Source organism: Barbatula barbatula (assembly GCF_947034865.1).
Source record: "Barbatula barbatula genome assembly, chromosome: 10".
NCBI classification, from domain to species: Eukaryota; Metazoa; Chordata; class Actinopteri; order Cypriniformes; family Nemacheilidae; genus Barbatula; species Barbatula barbatula.
In genome coordinates, this window is record NC_136773.1 from 20,332,394 (window position 1) to 20,354,482 (window position 22,089).

Genomic DNA, 22,089 nt, shown 5'->3' on the forward strand with positions numbered 1-22,089 from the left:
GAGCGAACTATTTAACATCCATGCAAGAACTGCCTCGATGACAGTCTCCCCTATAAAAAACACGAACGCTCTCACTCCCTTTTCTAAGGTGCACTCGGCGACCTGCTCGCTCTGTCTGGGGGACGACGTGTGCAAATTAAATTTATAACGGAGTAAGAACTGGCAGCACATGCATAACACAGTGCTCAGTTTAGGCTCTACATGTGGTCAGTTAGAAGGATGTCGGGAGTGGGCACTCGTCCAAAGATACGCTCCCATCCATAGTGCCAGAGTTTCCGACCGCTACTGTCTTTTATCCAAAAAATGTAATCCTGTGCCGCAAGAATCTGTATCGGATTGCAGACCTCTAATCAAGACCTCTGCCCATTCCAAGAGCTCCTCAAAAACACAAATTTACCTAACCTCCTCTAGAAAAACTCATCCGATCCTTGTCCAACTTGGTACCCTTACCGCAGAAGAGTTCGGAACGTTCAGCCGAGAGGAATGAGACCTCCATCATGAACTTGTGGGTGCATCGTCAGCAGAGCTCTCAGAAACTAATGATCTGAAACTAACATGACTTGTCTTGGAGAGAGAGCAATCCTGCCGTGTAGGTTACATTGTTTGACCTTGCGGAGTTTCCAACCATGTTGCTTCATCAGGTTTAGCAATCCAAGGCTGTTTGCATTGGCTGCACTTGAACAAAGAAAACATGCCGTACTAGAGTGAAACGCGACAAGTTGCGGTGCGCAGCTGCCTGTTTATGTAAGTGTTTAACATGGATGTGGCCATCTTGAGGTCAAGAGAATTTAATGTTTTATACCATGTTTCCAGCAACGGTAACCTGGATCTTTGCTACGAGTGAACACAAGAAGAAAACATTCCCATTAGACTTATTGTTATTAAAAGCTTTTTACGGAAATTATGGATTTCTAAAGACCACAACATCATCTTTAGCCAGACCACGATAGAGCAGATGGGTAACAATAAATTAAACAGTCAGTAGCTACAACCCTGCTAAATTACATAAACGTAATGTGTTTCAAAGATTTCATGCAACAAGTTTGCAAACATTGACAAATCCAAAGATTAGGTCAATGCATCAGCCTAACCTTCTAAACGTTAACATTGGAAGACACTTTTAGCCCAAGAAACTTTAAGTGCATTCAAGGTTGTTCCCATGGAATCAAACCAATGACTTTCAAGCCCCATGCTTCACCAGTTGAGCCAAAGGAACACTGCAAATTTCCAAATGGACAAAAAAGCTAACAAAAACCTATGTCGGAAGCCATCTTTATTTCATCCATATGAAACTCATTTCATTGCTTAGATTGATAAAAAAAAATATATAAAAAAAGTCTTTGGAGGGGTGGGATCTTTTGACTTTTGATTGAAGCCCTGTTGAACAGATTTCACAAAAATCTCATAGAGAGCAAATCTTGCATCTGTGGGCAAAACATCTGCCAGAAAGATATAGACAGAAAAATAAAGGCATAGAAAACGAAGGAAAATAGTAATGGTTGGAATATTCCCACACTCCTCTCCCAGCATGTTGGCCTTACCATGTTTGCTCTGTAAGTTTGACCACGTCTCTAAGCATTATAACTGGTTATTGCTTCTTTAGCTCTGAACTAAAAACTAACCCAAGAGCAGAGAACTTTCCACTGAGGTTTGAGGATATACCGGTGGCCATTAGTTTGCTGAGTCACAGGTCCCGCTGCACCTTATTTCTCCTGTCATTTTAAGAGAAACCTGCTGTTATGACTCAAAGTAAAACATGTTGTTATATAAATCGGTGCCTTTGGTCTACCAGCGAAAATGATGGCTGTGATCAACTTTATGCTTTCATACAAATAAAATAACACATCAGTGGGCGCCTGGTTTTTGACTTCCGTATAAGGAATACTTTGACCAAAATGTAGAAAGAAAATTATGATTATAATAATAAATAGTTATGATAATAATTTAAAATCTGTGACTTGTTAATAATAAAAAAATGCACTTATTGAGCAAGTCCGTTTATCATATTTCCTTGAAATTATAAGGTTCTATCTGCTTTTTTTTTCTTCTAAATTGAATTATTCCCATATTCTTATTCTGTAACCCCAATTTATTTACATTATGTGGTGTTTTTGTTTTCTTCACGTTGTGTACATTTTGGGCAAAAATGTTCTACAAAGTCAAATGGAATGCAAAAACGTTGAAGTTCAATATCTCAAATCTGCACAGAACGCAGACAGAACAATATAATTTAAAGGCGAAAATATGTCCGCTTTTACCCAATTCACAAGGATAACCCAATAGTAATGATTTATAATTGAAACCATCAACAAAGAGAGTTAGAAAAAAATTATTGATGTTACCTTTGCCAAGGTTAATTTTTAGGGTCATTTGACCCATCTCTTACTATAACTCATATCTCTAAGCAACAGTTATGATTAAAGTATAAAGAAAAGAGGATGCTTATCATCAATTGTCATTTAAAATATTGCACTAAATATTGTACCGTGGACTTTATACCGAGGTATTATCATAGAGTGAGATTTTGATATTTAATCGATTAAAAAGTGCAATTTCAGTTTCCTGAAAAACTGCTAATTTGGACATCGGAGGTTTCGGAAGGACAGCGGCGAATCAACTAGCATTTTAGGTTTCAAACAGAGGTGACAACTAAGGCTACAGATTCCAGTTTTAATATTCAACTCTCCTTTCGGTGCCATTAGAAACATAAAAGCAAAGGTGTTAGGAACAACGTGGTGGTAAATATATTTCTGCTTTTTTGTTATCTTTATTATTCGTCACTTCTGAAAGTGTTAAGTTCAGGTAGTACACTTCCTTCCAAGTCTCGTTTTGTTGCTTAAACTGCCACATTGCTGCTGAATAATAGCAAAAGCTAATTCAGCTCCTCGGTACATTTACAGTGAACATTGAACAACATTAGCATTCATGTCACGGGTATATGCTTCACTCTGGTTTTACTGTGCCACTGTGATAACAATTCCAATGCGGAACGACAGAATTAAGAGCCGTGAATGGAGCAAAATGACTCTGAAATAGTAGACGGCATATTAGGGACAAACCGTGCAACACTGTAAGAGAGAGAAAGAGCGAAAGAGAACAGCCGCAAAGCTTCGTAAAACAAAATATAGGAATGAAATGACAGTGAAGTTACCCGCGATCATCAATCATACTGCTTAAACAGTCCCTTTGCTATGATAATGTACACAAATTCAAGTTTTCTCTATTGCCCTTGGCTTGACAGAATACAGAGTGTATGTGTTTGTAGTACAAAGATCTGGGAAATAAAGCTTTGGGTGCCAACCACTTAAAACAATGAGGTGTCAAACCTAACATTTATAATGCAGCCATTCAATGACTCTTTCACGTTCCAGTGCACTCTGTCAAACTGTTCTCAGGTCAGAGTATGGGTGGTCTCGGTAAAAAAGCAGTGCGGTGCAGTAATAAAGGTTTTTAATGAAAGGGACATATTACGGAAAAACACATTTAATAAAACAGCTTGCGTTAATACGAGTCTTAAAAGGCACTGTCTGGGTTTAAATCTGGTTCAAAGTGAAGGTAAAGAATGATCATGTCAAATTAGACAACGACTACACTTGGTGCCTTATATAACAAAAGACGGCTAGAAAAGTGTAGGAACGCTAAGTAAACAACTTCTAAAAGCGGCCGGGAGACAGCGTGCGTGCCAAATGAATGCATGCTTCAGTGATTGTGTCATTTAACACACACAATAAATGTAAAATGGCAGCTGTGCCTCAGGAGAAAGCTGGAGAATATTCCTCTGCATCTTCAGCAGTCTGGGGAATATGTTGCCCTTTAAAACGCATCTGAAGGACCATCAGTATTTGCAGAACGGGCTGTGCATAATGAATAGACAGCAAACATTGTCAATTTGGTAATGCATTTTAACTCCAGATGTTCTGCACACTAAACAAGTTATTAAATGAGTGGGGGAGTCAGTCGGCCATAATGCTAATTGATAATTAGGTAGTTGAGAAATGAGAGAAGAAATGATAAAGGAGCCGTGTATCCTCCGCTAATCTGTGAGTAATATATAAGACCTCATTACATTAATAAGAGCCTCCTAACATAGTACATACGAAATAAAGCTTATTACTGTTTACCTATTAAGTCTGTACGATTGCTCGATAGGATGTAATACAGACTTATAAAGTGACTTCAAAACATATTTAAAGGGATATTTTACCAAAAAATGAAAGTTCTGTCTTCATTAATTCACTCCCGTGGCGTTCAAAACCTGTACATGACTATTAAGCGGAAAACAAAAGAAGATATTTTTTGATACAATGGAAGTCAATACAAAATATCATCCTTTGAGTTCTGCGGAAGAAAGGAAGTCGACTGCGACTACGACTACGACTTCTACTGGGCTTACAGATGTTTCGACATTAAAAAGGAAAAAAACTTTCCTGCTGCCTGTGTGCATGCAAACACCAATTGCTTAGGCATATGCAAATGTAGTCTCTGTTACAGCACTTAAACAGAAAGAAATGCGACCATAAACAAAATTCAGGAAACGTGTTATTTTATACACAGTGCTTGTTTGAGGTTTTTGTAACAGGAGCCCATTTAGAGGTAAAGCAAGCATGACAGTCCTCAGTCCAGCCAAAACCAATCATCTCCATATAACCAGCTCCAGCGTACCCGATATCTCCCAAAACATCAGCGGATCATCACAGCCCCTGTGCGACTGTGGCAGGTCTGCATGCCTCCTCTCTCCAGGCTGCATTTACTCAAGTTTGAGACACAGTAACCACAGAACGCTATATATAGAGGATCTGTGACAGTTCACTGGATCTGCTCTCTTATGTGTTACACTGGGAAAAATAAACACTGAAGCCTCGCAGCGCTTCCCACACTCGGCAAACTAAGCAGCAGCTAAGAATAAATAAATGAAAAGAGACAAAACAAAGGAAAAAGCTGACATACGTTTGAATAAAACAGCTTCCCAGTAGCTCGACTGGAGGTGTATGGCAGACGCAACATCCCAAAATCATGGGTTTGATTCCCAGGAAATGCACGCACGGAAAAAAATGTCTGGCAAACATGTAAACGGACTTGAAAGTAATACGATAACCCTTTGTTGATATCTTAAGTGCCTAAAACATTGGGTGAGAAAAATAATCTTGAATTGAGCTTTACCTTTTTCTTAGTCGCTCAATTCAAGATTATTTTTCTTACCCCTTTGGCAGATTTCTGACATTCACTGAAATTTATTTATTACAATCTTGAATCAAAATGGATTTTTTGACTCAAAACAAGACTTATTTTCTTAAGTCAGTTTGCTCAACACGAAAATGCTTTTTGATTCAAGAATGTTTAGACTTTTACTGGGAAACGAGAAAAAAAACCTAAGAAAGTCATTTTTGCAGTGTTTCTTTTATTATTTAGAACGTTTGCATTTAAGTCTATGTGTTAACATGAAGACATTTTGGCTTATGAAACAGCTCTACATGGCTAGGATTACTGCAGTGTAAAAATTTACCTGCGGGCAGGTGTTCATGTACAGGGCAATGCCTACAGAGCATCACTTCATCACACTGACAGAACGCATTAGAGCATACGTGTGTGTGTGCATAAGCGTAAGGACAAGTAATAATTTCACACCTGTTTCTCAATAACACACACCTGAACACAACATGAACCAACCGAACCGTTTACACAATACAACCAGTTGACTTCCTTATCAAACACCATGTGGATCACAAAAACAAATAGTTTAAATTGTCATTTAAATTGTAAATTTACACACGCACGCAAGTAAATACATTTGATATAAGTAACATTAAATACAAATATTCATTGACAATATAGACAAATACACAGGGCTCAAAATGAGGCGGAGGTGGTGCCAACCTGATCTTGTACACACACACAAGAACGTGTAGGCCTACTATACCTTTAAATGGCCTAACCAACCATTTTACATATTAAAGCATATAAAACGATCTAAAGATTAGATGATTACTATCAAGTCAGATAAAATATTACTTTTAACAACCAAACAGAAATGTTCTTAAATCAAAAAAAGCTTTTTACGCTTTTCAACTAACTTTTCAGACCACAATAGCCAACTCGTCTTACTAAATGAGCACAGCTCGCTCACATCCTGCGTTCACTGAACTTTAAATGATTTACTGATCTTTTATATTCCCTGGTGATGGAAAAGTTTCAACAGTTTAAACGAATCGGTTCAAATGAGTCGTTCTGATCGCAATGTACGTTCGTTCCTAATGACGCACTCCCTGTGCACAGCATGACGCCGATTCAACGAACCATCTGCACAGCTCAAAACATTACAATGCTGTATGCCACGTTCATTTAAGAAACCTTTGAAAAATGAAAGAAATTGAACGTACTCGGACGTTAAATACACAATATTCACTTGAACAGCCACGAAACAGAGTTAATATAGCTCCTAACATAGCTCTTGGACCGCAACGCTTCCGCGCCTCACTGTGCTGATAAGGAAACAGCGGCGTAATGGCGCAACTGCAGTTATAAATGACAGTCTGTTGAATATACAGTGTTTTTTGACATCATTTTGGCTTGGGTGATCATAATTACATGCCATAAAATTCGTTTTTTTTCCATCTTCAAACGTCACTTCAACATATAGGCCTAATCTATTTACTTACATTTGCACTATGGTAAAACAACTGGCATCTTACTTTGTGTAATATTGTAACTTTTCAAATAAATCCAAATCTAAAACATACACGAGAAAACTAACAATGTTTACCCTCAGTTTCTTTCAGACATCAGTACATTTCTGTCACAGTGCTCCTCTCACGTTTACTTTTATGGCTTCACAACAAATGCCGTTTGCGATGTGGAAAAAGCGCAGAATTGCCAAGTCCTCGGGAAAGGCATTTTACAGCTTCACGCTGATAAACAAACATTGTGATCTCATTGTGAAAGGTGTGTATGCCAAACGTGCTGTGCTAATTGTATTTACCTTCAGTATCTGTTACCGTAAATGAGCCTATTAACCTGTTCCAGAAAACCAGCTAATAAAACAACATTTTTCCACATAAGGATAAACAGATCACACCATAAATGCAAAAGCTGCCTCTGTCAGCCATGTTATGGATGCATGTTAAAAAGAAAACCTACATTCCATGTATGAATCTAATCTGTAATAGGACATTACAACGAATGCATCTCTCTGAGGGCCCTCTGCTTGCCAACTTTCACGACTACGGAGGATTTTTTGAAGGCTGAGCATCATAAAGGACCCGCAATAATAGCTTTGGGTGGATATACTGCCAAGCTCCCTGTTAACTCAACATGTGCTTATGCACTTAACTTTCTCTCTCTCTTTCCTAGTTTGCACACACGCGCACATGCACCCGCACTGCTGTACCTGTATATCATATGCGCAGCGGCGCTACCCAAACACAGAACAAATACTGCCGACATTTATCTGCAGAGATGATTGGATCACAGCTCTGATAGATAGAACAACCTCATTGTGCATTCACATTAGATACGTCTGTCTTGCTATCACTGCAGCGGGAGAACATTAGAGGTGTGTAAATTGCGGCGGTGGGGCGCTTTACACCGACGCAGCCAAAACAGCATCAGCATGCCAACAATAAACCCCTGACACTGAAATGAAACACTGGGTTGCGTTTTATGCACACAAAAACAATATTTTTAGTTGGTCAAATAGACCCCAAAATCATGCTATTGGCAATTTTTGGAGCTTTTAAATAGGGCTAGCATTACTTGAGAATGTTTTACATGCAAGTAGTATTTTGTCTTTCTAATTTAAAATGCTACTTGTGCCATACTGTAAATGTAAAAAAATCGAAATGGCAAGTAATATTTACTTTGTGTTTTGTCATCAAATGAATCGATGTATGAAACCGACGAAAGCAAGTAAAATATACTCCACACAAGCATAGCTGCGCCATGCGCACTTTGAACGTTACAAATGGCGCTGAGCCTGAGGAAAGCTATTTTGAAGAACGCTAGTAACCACACAACATTGGCTCCCATCGATTTAAAAAAAAGCAAATAAATAGCAAGTAAATTGCATTAGCTAGCAAGTTAAAAGAATGTTTAGCCAGTATTATTTTGAGTTACATGTAGAAGAATCGTGACTGGACTAAACTTAGACAAAGTTACACGACCCATTCAACAAATTGTTCATTTAATAAAACTAATATACAATCAATTTAATACAATTATAATTAAATGAAATATTATATCTATATTATAGAATAAATATATCATCTAAATTGTTATGAATATAAATTAAATTAAATATAAATAGTTATAATATTAGCCATTAGCCAGAATGATGTGTCTGATGGAAGTAAGAAAGAAAAACTATTTTTAACAACAATATTGAATGAATTGTATGAATTACACTTGTTACCTTTTTAATGTTCGTAAAAATGAAATGTCACTTAACCGTAATGAAGTCCATTAAAGCATTATGAACAAAAAGCAGACAACTATTTAACTCAAAACAACAATAAACAGCCAAATAATGTCTTAAAGCATTAACATTAAATGGACTTTTCTCAGCAGTGCCAGATGATTCTTAAGACGACATAATGCAATTTCAAAGCCTTGAAAGCACAGACACTTAAAGCTGAGATAATATAGGCGAATGCACCATCTCCATAAGTAATAGTCCTGCAGTACAGACCAGCTGCCCAGACGCCACTTACTTACAGCAGACGTTATGATTTACCATCAATATAAAGTTAACGGATGATGTCATGAAGTGCATACCGCAATCAGATAAGTGCTACCGCAATTTATGATCATCCCACTATTGTAAGGCACACGGATACAGTTAAATAAAAATGGCTTTAGAGCGATCATTAATGTGTTTCTCGTACATTAAGCAAGGTTAAAGACTTCCCGCCATGAAAGAGCCGTACAGAAAGAAATATAGATGTGTTGTTATGCCTCTTCGACAGATCTGCACAAATATATATATGCAACGCTTATAAGTCACTTCCCGTGAATATAGTATATCGTCTCATTACACCAAATGAGTCTTCAGGCCCTAAGATGTCGGAAGTAGTTCGTCTCTATCCAGCTTTGATCTCCACAACCATCGCTTCAACCTTTGGGCTCGAGGACAGAATACATCAAGCTTACGTGTTTACACAGTTATTCTGGCTTTCCCTATGACTCGGCTTAATGCTAAATTGACATAAATCCGAGTGGCACGGTATCTCCTCAAAGAAGAAAATCTGGAATTATTTGCTTCTGACAAACTGCTAATACGGTTAAACCCCCTCCGCCGGGTCACAGTGATGTTAAAAACACAGCCCGGCCTGATGCAGAGAGGATATGCAGAGCACGTGCATCTGCTGGAAACCAATGTTCTCTGGCGCACAGTGAAAGAACCCGGTTCTCCTGTATGGCTTGAAATGGTGCAAATGACAGCTGGAGGTGACAGAATGGCTTCAGATTGATGGCTAAATGTCCAATGAGAGTACAGGGGGCTGTCAGATGTGAGAGATCAGGGTCTTCTCACACCCATAGGCCATGATTCCCAGCGTGTACTTACTGTATGTGCTATCAGAGAACCTGTCTTTCTGCAGTCTGTAAATCACAGGCTGGCTGTCATGTAGATGTCATAGGCTACTGCATTGAGATGCGAAGCTTCACTTGTTTAAAATGCACTTGCATGCAAGAACAGACAATGTAACACATGCACATATACAGAGGAACAAAAGCAGAATTATATAAATGCGTCTCAATGTGACACATTTCACCCAAAAACTTGACATTAAAAGCATTTGGAGTTAATAAATTATGCAAAATACAATTATTTCAATAATAATAATAATAATAATATGTATAATGTTTAATGTACATATTAAAAATGATCATTATAACATCATCAATATCATTATCATTATAATTATCCTTGTTATTATTATTTTTAATAATAAGGATAATAATAATGCGCATTATTATTAAAAAAATTTATTTCTTAAATGCCTGGATGTCATTAATTTATACAGTATTTCTAATGTCATATAGTAAATCAATACAAAAAATAAATACAATTACATGAATTGATGAAATTACAATAGAAATCACTAGAAATATATCATGTACAGTCATGGCAAAAATATTGCGATTCTTACTAAATAGGGAAGAGGGAATCTACATTCCTTTTGAATTTCCAATGTTTCATTGAAGTAAAACAATTTAAAATTGAATAAAGGTTTATTTTTGTTATGACTGTAAGTATAACAAAAGCATTACAGATAATAAATGTACAGTGTTGGTGAAATGCTTAATAATCAAAAAATAACCACAATGCAAAAACTCTTAATGGGCTTCTGAATTCTTTTTTAGGTCCAACGTGACCCAGACACGTCCTTGGCACCTTTAACGAAATTCACCCATTTAGGAAAGAAAAAACGAATCTTTACAGTCTAACATGAGAATTCAATGGGTCTCCAAGCGTCTCTAATCCACGGTCACATGTGCGCACGTGTCATGTTCGATTTGCTCTGATTGGCTGAAGGGGAGAGGTCACGGATCTCTCTTGTCTTTTGACGGTCGATGCTAAATGTTTTTGACAGGCCGAGGTTCAACAAAAGCCGCCCTAATGCAAGGATGCATGGAGACAGAGGTCTGCACTTAAGACAAAGGAAGCACTAGGTGCGATAAACATTGATTTCTCTGCTCGTGTTTATCTTCCGTTTCTGCTTAGTAACACACACACACACACAAACACAAACACAAACTCCTTATGAGCGATCGTTGTACTAATTACCCTTATCATGAAAACACAACACATTACCATCATTAGACATCATAAATGGAGCGCTCTCGGACCATTAATACAACTATTCCAGAATGTTAGCCAGGCCTCTACTGTTGCGGAAATTCGGTAATTATATCAGGTTCATTAAAAATGGGTTTACAGGGTTCTAACTTCACCCGTGTCGGGTTCGGGTGAACAGTAGTTTAAAGACGCTCAACGGGTCATTGACATTTATGTAGTCTGTGGTCAGCAAACTCCAAATGTGGGCGGTGAACAGATGCAACCCAAGCACCAATAAGATTACGGAAATGTGATGTGATGCAGGAACCTTTACTTAAGGACCGTAATTACAGGCCGCCATGCATAAACACAAACATCTCTGGCCAGATTTAGCAAACACAACTATTTTCTTTCATTGCCCTTTGCTTCGTTCTAAATTTCGAATAAAAAACATTCTACCTAAACATGGATGCCAAAAATATTTTCACTCAACAAAAAACCAACAACACACTTTCTTACGAATAATGCACGAAATCAATGAACTTTCTATCCACGGGTCACCGAGCCAGAAATACCATGCATGTGTACTTTGTGTTCAAAGCAACACACAAAAGTTACCGCGCATGTGCGCTTTTGTGTCCCAAATGTATCTTCCGGGACGCATCTGTAAAGAGTCCCTGTAGATTGTCTCTGATAACAAGCAAAATAGATAAGTCAATTACAATAGCTAGCAAGTGAAAAGTACATGTATGACTTAGCAGTATTATGTTGGGTTTCCAATAGAGGAACTAACCCATTCAGCAAATTGTCATTTCATAAAATAATACAATTTATTATCTTCTATTATTAATTGTAGAGTATATACTAAGGACTTTAAATTGTTTTTTATCGATTAGTCTAAATTAATAATTTGTATGTATGTGTATATGTTATATGTATGAATATATGTGCTGCAAATGGAAAGTGCCATTAAGAATGTCGTTGGAACTTTGTTACAAAGTCTAAAAGTCTAATATACAAAAAAGTCGACAAATTATTTAGTTAATAGAATTTTGATACAATAAAATATTAATATAAATGAAGACTAGAATAAATTTATTAAAATATAAAAAGTGACATTATTAGCCACTAGCCAGAATGGCACCATCTATAAAGACACACACGTTTATCCATAAAGTTTTTTTTACCTTAAAAACAAGTGTAGGAACCTGCTGCAACTTCATCCTTTGGAAGACAAACACGTCATACACGGCCGCCACAGCCAGCACCGTCACGCCCTGCTCTTTCCACAGCATGCTACAGGCAGCGCAAGCTAGCGTGCCCAAAAACCACATCCAGCTCTCCCCGCGGGCACCGCTGGTCCTCAGGGCGCAGTGTCTTATGTAACAGAGCAGGGCCAAAAGGAAGAAGAGTGCTGCGCCCACGTCGGCCCGTCCCACCACACCCGCCACGGCCTCCGTGTGGATGGGGTGAGCTGCGAAGAGAAGCCCAGCCAGCAGGCTCCACCAGCCCGACCCCAGCAGCAGCTTTGAAAGGCTGGAGAACAGAGCCGTCGTGGCACAGTGCAGAACCACATTGATCAGGTGGTATCCCCAAGGGTCCATGCCACCCATGGCGTAGTTGAGACGGAAGGAGAGCGTGCAGATCGGCCGGTAGGACTTGTGGCTGCCACTGTGGGTGAGGAGCGTCCCCCAGAAGTCATCGTAGAAGATGTTGATCCAAGGCGTTTCAGGGAGAAGGTCCTGGTTGGTTTTGATAGCGCGGCTGTGTGGAGAAAAAAAAAAGTAGTTTGAGCTTGATATACATTTTAAGGACACGTGCTGAAATGTAAACCATCAAAGCATTTAGTATGGCATGGTTTTAGGTTTGTTTTGAATGAAATCTCTTCTGGCTTTGAGGCGTGAAGGTCAGTTTAGCTCTTATATCACAACTCTTGTTCGGTTACTGCACCAAGCTGCCATCGGGGTGTTGTTACAGACATTCATCACTTGTTAAAGCCCTGAGCTCTGACACGCCGCCGTTGACTGGAGATCAGGGAAAGGGCACGGTTAAAACTCACATAAACACACATCACAGACAGAACATGTGTGGCAATATAACCGCATGTCAACTGAATGGTGATTTCTGTAAACTATTTCTCATGTAAACTTCATGACATTATTTGTAAATATACAAATTTAATTCATTTGTAATTTGAATGAACACATCAACAAACTGTATGGAAGTATGGACCTGGGCCATATTTACATTCATAAATTTCAAAGACGTTTTAATCCCAAGCGACTTGCATTGCTTAACAAGGTATATATTTGTTTATATTAATGGATGTTAAAAGATTAATCACATCCAGAATAAAAGCTTGAGTTTACATCATATATATCTGTGTACTGTGCATATTACTTTTGGATTTGTAAAAACATTCACAAAATTGTGTATATTTAAGAAAAATTTAAACATGTATAAACCTGTTAGAAAAATATTTTTATACGATTTAGATTATTGGAAAATATAAATGAATACATGTTCATATTTCCTAAATATACGTACACTGTTTAACTTTGCCGTAGTTTTGCAGCAGGTTTTTTATATCACATTTGTTCCTGGGGATCAAACCAAATGATTTTTACTTACACAATACTGATACTAGCGCAGCTCGGCTAGAAAACTAAAACTGAACACATGCATAGGAAACTGAAAAGTAAATATTATATAGGAATTGGAGTTCTTTTGACTTGGATGAATAGACAACCAACATATAACTGTCAACAATTTAGAACCCTTAAAAACTACATGGCAACACATTGATAGCCACTTGGAAGACATTATCAACAACATAGCACACCCGACAACCACCAACAACATCCCTGAAATGCGCTGACAATTTTTGCATGGACAAGGACCGCTCGGATTCTCTTTTTCAATGTAAAAAATCCAGTTTTAACTTTTAACAGGCTTTTTAGTTTAATGTAATTCATTTCATGACATCCTGATTCAACTGGAACAATAGAAAAAGGCAAAAAACATTTATAGACTTTTCCTTTGGGTTCAGAAAGCTGAAGGACATCTACCACACCCTTGACCAAAAACAAATAAATACATACTCCACAGAAAGACAAGGACCTCCATGTAGCCGTAAGCAAAGTGTGAAGTGGTACCAAATGTGTGTCCATCAAACCGACATGCCTGTGCCAGGAACCGAGGATTGGCCCACACAAAATGAGATACAAAACCGAAATACGAAGGGGAACAAAAATTTGGACAGATTACCAAGAAACACAGATGGAGAAAATAATTGTGGGTGGGTGGGAAATAAATGTCTGAGAAATACTTGATAACATTTTAAAACCGTGCAAGAGAAGGCTGGGCCGGATACGATCTGGAGGAAAGAGACGCACACTCCGCCCACGCTGTCTGTCCCATCCGACATGACAGAGAGCCCTCGAGGAAAGACAACAAAATAACACATGTAAACAAAGAAACTAAGCAGCTATGCTATTCCACTCGCAGTAAACCGTGCCAAAATCCATGTCATTTAAACCCTAAGCAGTGGTCTCACGCTGTGAAACACACACCCTCCAGCCCCCTGTGATGGTGGATGCACGCCTGCGTGAGTGAAGACGCGTCGAGACAGCCAGCTTAATTAGCTTCCGTCGTGAATGCGAGAGATGACATACAGAACTGTAATTAAAACATGCGATGGGTGAAGCGTGGTACGTGTGATAACACGACATCAGAGCCACCCCATAATGAGTCCCTGCAGCAATCCCACTGGAAACGTGCAATTAACACTCAATAGAATAAAATACAAGCTTTGTAATGGAAACATGTTTACAAGTGGAAATGCGACATGTGAATAAAGTGCTGTCAGGGTGTTAAGCTTTTCACCATATTTGATGTACAATTACAATCTAACAACCAAAAAGCCATTGCAGCCATATTGTGTATAATAAATATGTAGTTAAATCATATTTTAATGAAAAAGTATATAACAGAAAATATGTTATTTTCTACAGGTAAGAATAATCAGATTCATTTACGTGAATAAAATCAAATCGATTAATGTTTACGTCAATATATTTTTAAAATCATGTTTACTACATATTAAAGTTGCAATATTACTATAACTTTTGCCTATATATCTATTATCTATAAAATAAAATTGCAGGTTATCGCGTTCACAATTCTCAAAAATCTTACTGGACACCTCAACATCGTTTTTTTATTATAAGTGTACTGTTACAAAACGCTTTTTTACAACAACTTATTTTTTTAAAGAAAAACGTTGCAGCTGTGAACAAGCAATACTTTCAGCGTGTATTATACAGATGCAAAGCATAGTCAATTTTTTTATTATTTTATAAATAATTTTTGAACAAATATGCTATATATATACTGTATATACACATGAGTTTATAAGGGACAACGGTATATGTACTGTAAAAATTATAATTAAAAAACTAAAATAATAAATGCCTAGTGTTTGATTGTTAGTTATCAATATCTAATTTATTGTTAATAAAATATAAATCAGTGCAATACTTTTTGATGATATATATATACAAAAAAAAACGTTATATACAACTTTATTTACGTATATGGAAAAAGAATTGCACTATTTATACTATTTATATGTATGTGTATGTAAAATGATCCTTTTTGTTTCATTCTGTGAACTACTAGCAGTATTTCTACCAAATTTTAAAGAAAATGAAAACTGGAGAAAAAGGTCTAAATAACAGGAAAGATGTTCTGTAAAACAAGTTTATATTCACTTTTAAACAATACAACAGTAATATCAGTAAGTGTATTTTTTGGAAAAGTAAAAATAAATGTATGCGTTAACCTAAATGTTTCTCACAGTTTTCATGTGTCTTGTCATTCTGTCAGTCATTCTCATTGCTGTAGGATGACTTTATGTCACTCCCGAGGTTTGATTTTGTTGAAATTTAACAGACACCGGACTGGAATGACCACAATACATCTAGAAATGCTGAAAATTTGGAATGGTCTCCGCAACATATATCATGTTCATATAAATATACTATGGACAGCTTTGGATCCTCCATCCAAGACATCTCTTTCCCAGCTAAACAGCAAGCTCATAAATTTGATCATCTACTAAAAACTAGTATGCTTGCAGGGTATCCGTCACCCATGAGAACACTGGGAGCAATAAGGCTATTTCACAAATAAACTAAACTGCCAAAGAGAAGAGCCAGTTCAGGGCAATACTTCAACACCCTTTTTTGGTAGCCTAAAACAAATGTTACAACTGACGCTTTGAAATTGTAACCGCTGCCTTAAGAATCCAAAGGAAAAACAGACACTTTGAAATAAAGCTCTCGGTCATCGAACACATTACGATTCTCTGCCTGACTTCCAATCATTCCCTTTCTTGGCAGTCACATTTCCTCCTCTCAGGTACGTCTGCTTTTCTCTCTCTTAACCATTTGTCAAATTAGATCTTCATCTTTCCCAACAAAGGGAGCCATTTCGCTAGAGTTACACCTCTGAATCATCTGGAAGCAGTTGCCAGTATTTCGCACAGCACGGTGAGCCAGAGAAAACAAACGGCACGGCCTGAAGACTCCCGGCAGGTCAAACGCGACGGCAGAGAATGAAAACCTCGCGCCAGGCCCAGCAGGCAGGTGATTCTAAAACTGGCTCTCTCACGTAGTGTGAATCAGAAAGATGCACAGAGCACCGGCGCTGAATTAAACCTTAAGATCACATACAGCGGAGGTTCTCCGATTGCATTTCAAGCTCGTGAATTCCCGATTGGACGTCTGATTTGGCTTGACAGCGGCCCGAGGAAATCGGGCTTCCTGGAAGGACTCTAAATGGTGTTAGTGAGGCTACTAATGTGTAAAGTAATCTCTGGTGCTGGGTGATCTCTATCGGCCGTGACCAGTAGAAGATTTAGACAGTTAGAAAAGTCAGGGACAAAACCGAGTCTAAAGTTGTTTTACCTGCAGGACCACGTTCCTCCCGGGGGACACAGTGCCTCACGTTGCACAAATTGTCTCACGGTCTCCAATCAGTACGCTGGGGATACCGTGACCACTTCTGTCAAACCATGTTTGCTTATCTATCTCTCCTTGCTGTGACTGGCACGTTGTTGTGGTTTGGGGAAACCGCAGAGCTAATGAGAAGTGAAATCCAAAATAGAGTTTCCTCAGTCTGGAAGCGAGATTCAGAGCTTAAATGCTGCGGTGTCGATGGCAGAAATCGACCTCAATATTTTGAGACGAGTACTGCCTGGCTATATCCAAAAACAAAGGCTGACGGTTCGAGCCAAAAGGAAAACAAACCACACAAAGTGTCGGGCGCTGGAATAAAAAACGAATGACCTGCCACGGCTCTTTCGCAAGCGTATTCGCCGGATCACTTTTCCTTCTTTTACAAATCTGACACGTACTTATTCCTGACACACGATTAGCTTAGCGCGCAAACGGTTCTGAACAGTAAATCCTTTCTGCCAAAGTACATGAACTTCAGTGAGCGCTCATACAACTCAATGACATCAAATAACAGCCTCTGTGGATTTTTTACTGCTTCAATGTAAACAAACACCCCTGCTTGATGAACGTCTAGCGATGGCAAAAACGGTTCCAGATATCCTTTTGAAGCTCGGAGACAATGCGCAATTGTTTTTGATTTATGCCAGCAAGTGAAACGAAGGAAAAAAGGCACAAGCAGTAGGGGGAACGTGTTTGTTGGTCTGCCAAGTTTGTGTCATCGCTCGGCTTCGTTGTATGAAAGGGCCGCAGTCATATTTTCAGGACCTACAGAGAGGTCGTCCGGTCCGGCCACTCGGCTCTCCTGCCTGGGCTTTTGTCCATGGTTTCTTCCCATGAGAATGCCCGCAGGTCAACAACAGAATACCTTCCCCTGATGTGGTGCTCGTGTGAAGAGAGCTCTCGGGGACAGCAGCCTTGTTCCTTTGTGCGGCTGAATTAAGAAAAGCCGTACGCGCTATAAAAGGAGCATAATCAATTAATTTGTCAGATCAAAATAAAGCGCTGAACGGTTGACGACACGCATCACGCTGAGGGATTTGTTTGGGTAGAAGCTCATACAAATCTCTTTTTTTACACCTCACTCAAAGCCTCAAAAACAGGGAAAGAACGGGAGCTTCAGTAAAAAGTCTTTAAAGGTCAAAACGTTTCCATACACTTTTTTTACTTAAAGGTCCAATGTGTAATTTTTTGGAGGATCTCTTGATAGAAATGCAAAAAGTCTTCAGAGGTGTATAAAGACCTCACATAATGAAGTGTTATGTTTTTATTACCTAAGAGTGAGCGATTTCTTTTCTACATATATTGCGGATCCCCTAACATAGAATTTGCCATGTTGTTTCTACAGTAGCCCTAAACGGACAAACTGTTTTACAGAGCGCATTTCGTAAATACATTATTTCCTTTTTCAAAGACACGAAAATGTGCCGACATCTATTTTCTGTGTCAGCCTCCTCAGTGCTTTGAAAGGAAGGGGCTAGTGAGGGAGTTGTTTGTTGCGATTTTATACTTCTCTAGAGGTCGCTAAACATACGACCTGGATTCATACACTGGACCTTTAAATGTTTCATTTAGAGGCACATTTATTTGCATGACAGTGCATAGTTTCAATATTGAAAATACTGCCTCTCTCTCTCTCTCTCTCTCTCTCTCTCGTCCTCGCTATCTCTCAAAGAAAACAAACATATTTCACTTTTATTCCTTCCTTTACTTTCAGGATTCCTTAATTTTCTTTTTTTGTAATGGTTACCCAGAAAGCACCATAAATACAATGGTAGATGAATGAGAAGTCAAAAACTTTTAAAGAAAAATGATTCAATAAGTGAAACTAGAACAAGCCTAAAAAAAGTCTTGGGTCAACCAGTGACCACATTTCTAGACTACAGTTTCCTTTAACCTAAGAAAATAATCAAACAATCAATTTGCATTAATACATAATTTATACATGGCAGATTACGGAGGTGATCTTATAAATAAAACCATTACAAATCGAGTCATTAAGGCATAAGAAAAGGCCAAAGACCGGGTTGAGTACAAAGTGCTTTCTTAAGACTTTTATAGAACGTAATAATAGATTCTACACTCTGAACTGTCAAATGTTAACCAACACAAACCTATAACCATTATAAACCAAGTCAATGCATTTCACGCTAGGATTTGAATATATAGTTGGTCCAAATGTCAGCTAGTGTGTTATTGAATTAAGGGTCATAGCTAAAGTGTTCAGTCAGTCGATCTCTACAAACAACATAAAGAGTAAGAGACTCTGCAGACAGAACAAACCATCACAGACCACCATGAAATTAACATGGTCATGGCTGGACATTGATGATCTGAATGCCTCAAAAGCAACATTATCTGGCTTGCAACCATGTCAAGACAAACAGTCAATGGGTGGGGATTTTTCTAACCACGAAAAACAAGTCGACATTTATAGAACAAACAGCCTAGATGTTTTAGACAGGGTTTAGACCCTTTTGATCAGCTGGGTGCCATCACAGAACGACTTAAAACCAGCTCAGACCAGACAGTTTAATCTATCCCTTAGAAACCGTAGAATCGTTTTCGATAGATTGATGACCATTTGTATTACCATAGGTTCACTACAAATACCATGTTTGAACTATGGTTTTTGTGGTGAGACCAAAGTAAATTTGAGATTGAATGGTTTTACTACAAATAAAACCAAAATGGTTGGTACACATAAAACATTGGTAATTTCCATAAGGGAGTGTTTTCTTTTTAAAGAAGGGAGTCTGATGGTGCCTTACACATACCCTCCTCTGTCGATTCCACAAAATGAAAACCATGAAACCGAACTCATTTTACATTTCATGGGTATGGATCAATCCTCCTCTAATGGTGAATCAATGAAATTTCCATTTAGGTTATATCGACAGAAAAGGCGCAGTCAGCACATTGCCTAGTTCTGCGAGCGCCCACTAAATAAGCACTGGTGCTCACGTGATCGACCATTTTTATTATGTCACCCCTCAGAGGAGAAACATCCTGTTACCTTAAATTGTGTTTTTTGGGAAGAATATTACATTTCAATGGAACTCTAAAAGTGCATTAGTTGTAATGCTTCTGCAAGACAAATCCAAAAGGTTTACTTTATTTAACAAAATGTCATATACATGAAAAATATTGGATATCTCAGAAAGTATTCATGACAGAATTGAATGTACGCTGATGATGTTCCGATGAAAACAAGAGATGCTTGCCGGTGGAAAAGCCATTACTATAAACCTAGTGACTGCAGATCTATCAGACCTCTATGTATCATATCTGGCTCACCTGGAATGCGGCACATTTTCTACACATTTCCCTTGACTTGGTGATGCTGCACACACACCGGAGGAATGATGTTCCTTGGCTGTCATTAACACTGCCTACACTCATAACTGATGGCTTTCTCCTTCCTCCATTTCCTGAGGGCTGAACGTCTGTTATCCAATGTGCATAGCATAAGCAAAGGTGACACTTGCCAACAGCAATAGAAATCAATGTTATACCATTCACTCATGTTCTGTAAAGGTTGATATTGAGAAATATTACAGCTAATCTGGTCAACATGCACGTGGATTAGCATTTACAGTGCATATGCAACACGGGCACATACATTTCTCATCTGCCTCAAATTTTGGACCCATTTGCACCTGTAGTTTAGTGCTGCTCAATATGAAGTAACTACTCGAAACGGATATTAACACCAGAGTAAGCAGGGTTTGTGTGCGGGTGGTAAATCGGGTGCACGTATTTTTTTATCCCCCAAATTTCAGTCCAACCTCTGCTACCTCACAAAAGAAATATACCAGCTTGTTTTTAACCGTTTCCTATTTCCAGGCAAACTAAAACTGCCGGAGACGTATCTGAGTTTTGGAAAAAGTATTTTCATCTTCAAAAGATGTCAAATTAAAAGAGAGGAGAAAGACTGCTTTACATTTTCTAACTGCCAAAACTGTGACTTGAGCCCTAAAGGGCAAACCACTAAATGTCTCCATATGTTTACACTAGTATTAAGATGAACCAAAGAAGCCAAAAAAATCAGAGACAAGTGTGTGAAAGTTTCTTATCTATAAAATATAGTCACGCACATGCATGGATGTAGATATGTGGTATTTATGCATGACAGCATATAAATGCATGAGCGTGTTTAAAGAGTTTCCTCAGACGCCCTCGACTGGACTGCAGTTAACTTCCGGTCTTTGTTTAATTTATTTTAATATGAATTTATATTATTGTTTTAATGTATAATAATTGCATGTCCACAAATCCACGCATGCGTTTGTTTATGTTGTCACTTTGAAACCGTCTATAGTCTTAGCTTCTATACAAGAATCTTTAATCTTTAATTTAAGTATAGCAAAGTATAAAAAAATAATAATATACACAGAAGTGTTCAAGTTAGTTCAGCGAGCAAGGTCTAAATTTCCTGTGGATCTTAATGTGGTGTGCATCAGTTCTACGCACTACAAACCAATCCACCTGTTTGGCATTAGTGTCGACAGACGATACATCTTGCATAAAGACTACAAATGCACTAAACAGGGATTTTCTGAATAAAACAGATCAAACGGATACTTAAAACAAATGTACTGGTGAACCGCCTAAGAGACTGAGAGACGCTCATACTGTCAAGGGAAAAAGAGAGTGACATTGAGCACTAATGTTATGTTGGTTTACAAGTGCCATGGTGCAACAAACCCTTATTTGTAATAGTAAGTGTATTACTGTGGATTTCTTAACTTCTTAAGGGTTTTCTGCAGCTGTCTCCAAGCCCTTTAAATACCAACAAACATGAGGCCAACATATGATTTAATACTGATGACCTGTGACAAGACCCACACAAAATTAGAGCAAAGTTTTCCTGGCGCAAAACAGGAGAAGAAACGTCAATGCTACCTGAGAGAGAGGGGATATTTGAGGTTGTATTTCACTTTACTTAGTTGGCACGCACACAATCAAAACAACAAAATATCATTTTGTCAGACTACACTGCTACTTGTTAAAAAAGTATAACACTTATGACATACGTACCATTACAGACAAATGTGTGTTTGAGCAGGTAGGGAAAATAAATATAATAAAAATGCATTCTTGGCAAAAAGTACATCAATATTTTAAGATAAGACATTTTATATATACATTTTTGCCTTAATTGGACAGGACAGTACATAGAGAGGAAAGGAAACTATAGGGCAGAGTGAGAGGAACGGGATCAGCAAATGACCTCGAGCCGGGATTCGAACACGGGTCACTGTGTCCACATTGGCGCCACATGTCGGAGCGCTGCCCCCT

The 22,089-nt window shown here is 38.3% G+C and overlaps 1 protein-coding gene across 1 annotated transcript in view; it reads right to left on the reverse strand.

The window, feature by feature from the left end:
- The window catches only part of tmtc2b (transmembrane O-mannosyltransferase targeting cadherins 2b), an 86,452-nt gene that overhangs the window by 31,359 nt on the left and 33,004 nt on the right, over positions 1-22,089 (reverse strand). The window contains exon 2 of the mRNA XM_079465646.1: positions 11,959-12,535. Coding sequence (XP_079321772.1) covers positions 11,959-12,535 — 577 coding nt within the window. The remainder of the gene's footprint in view (positions 1-11,958; positions 12,536-22,089) is intronic.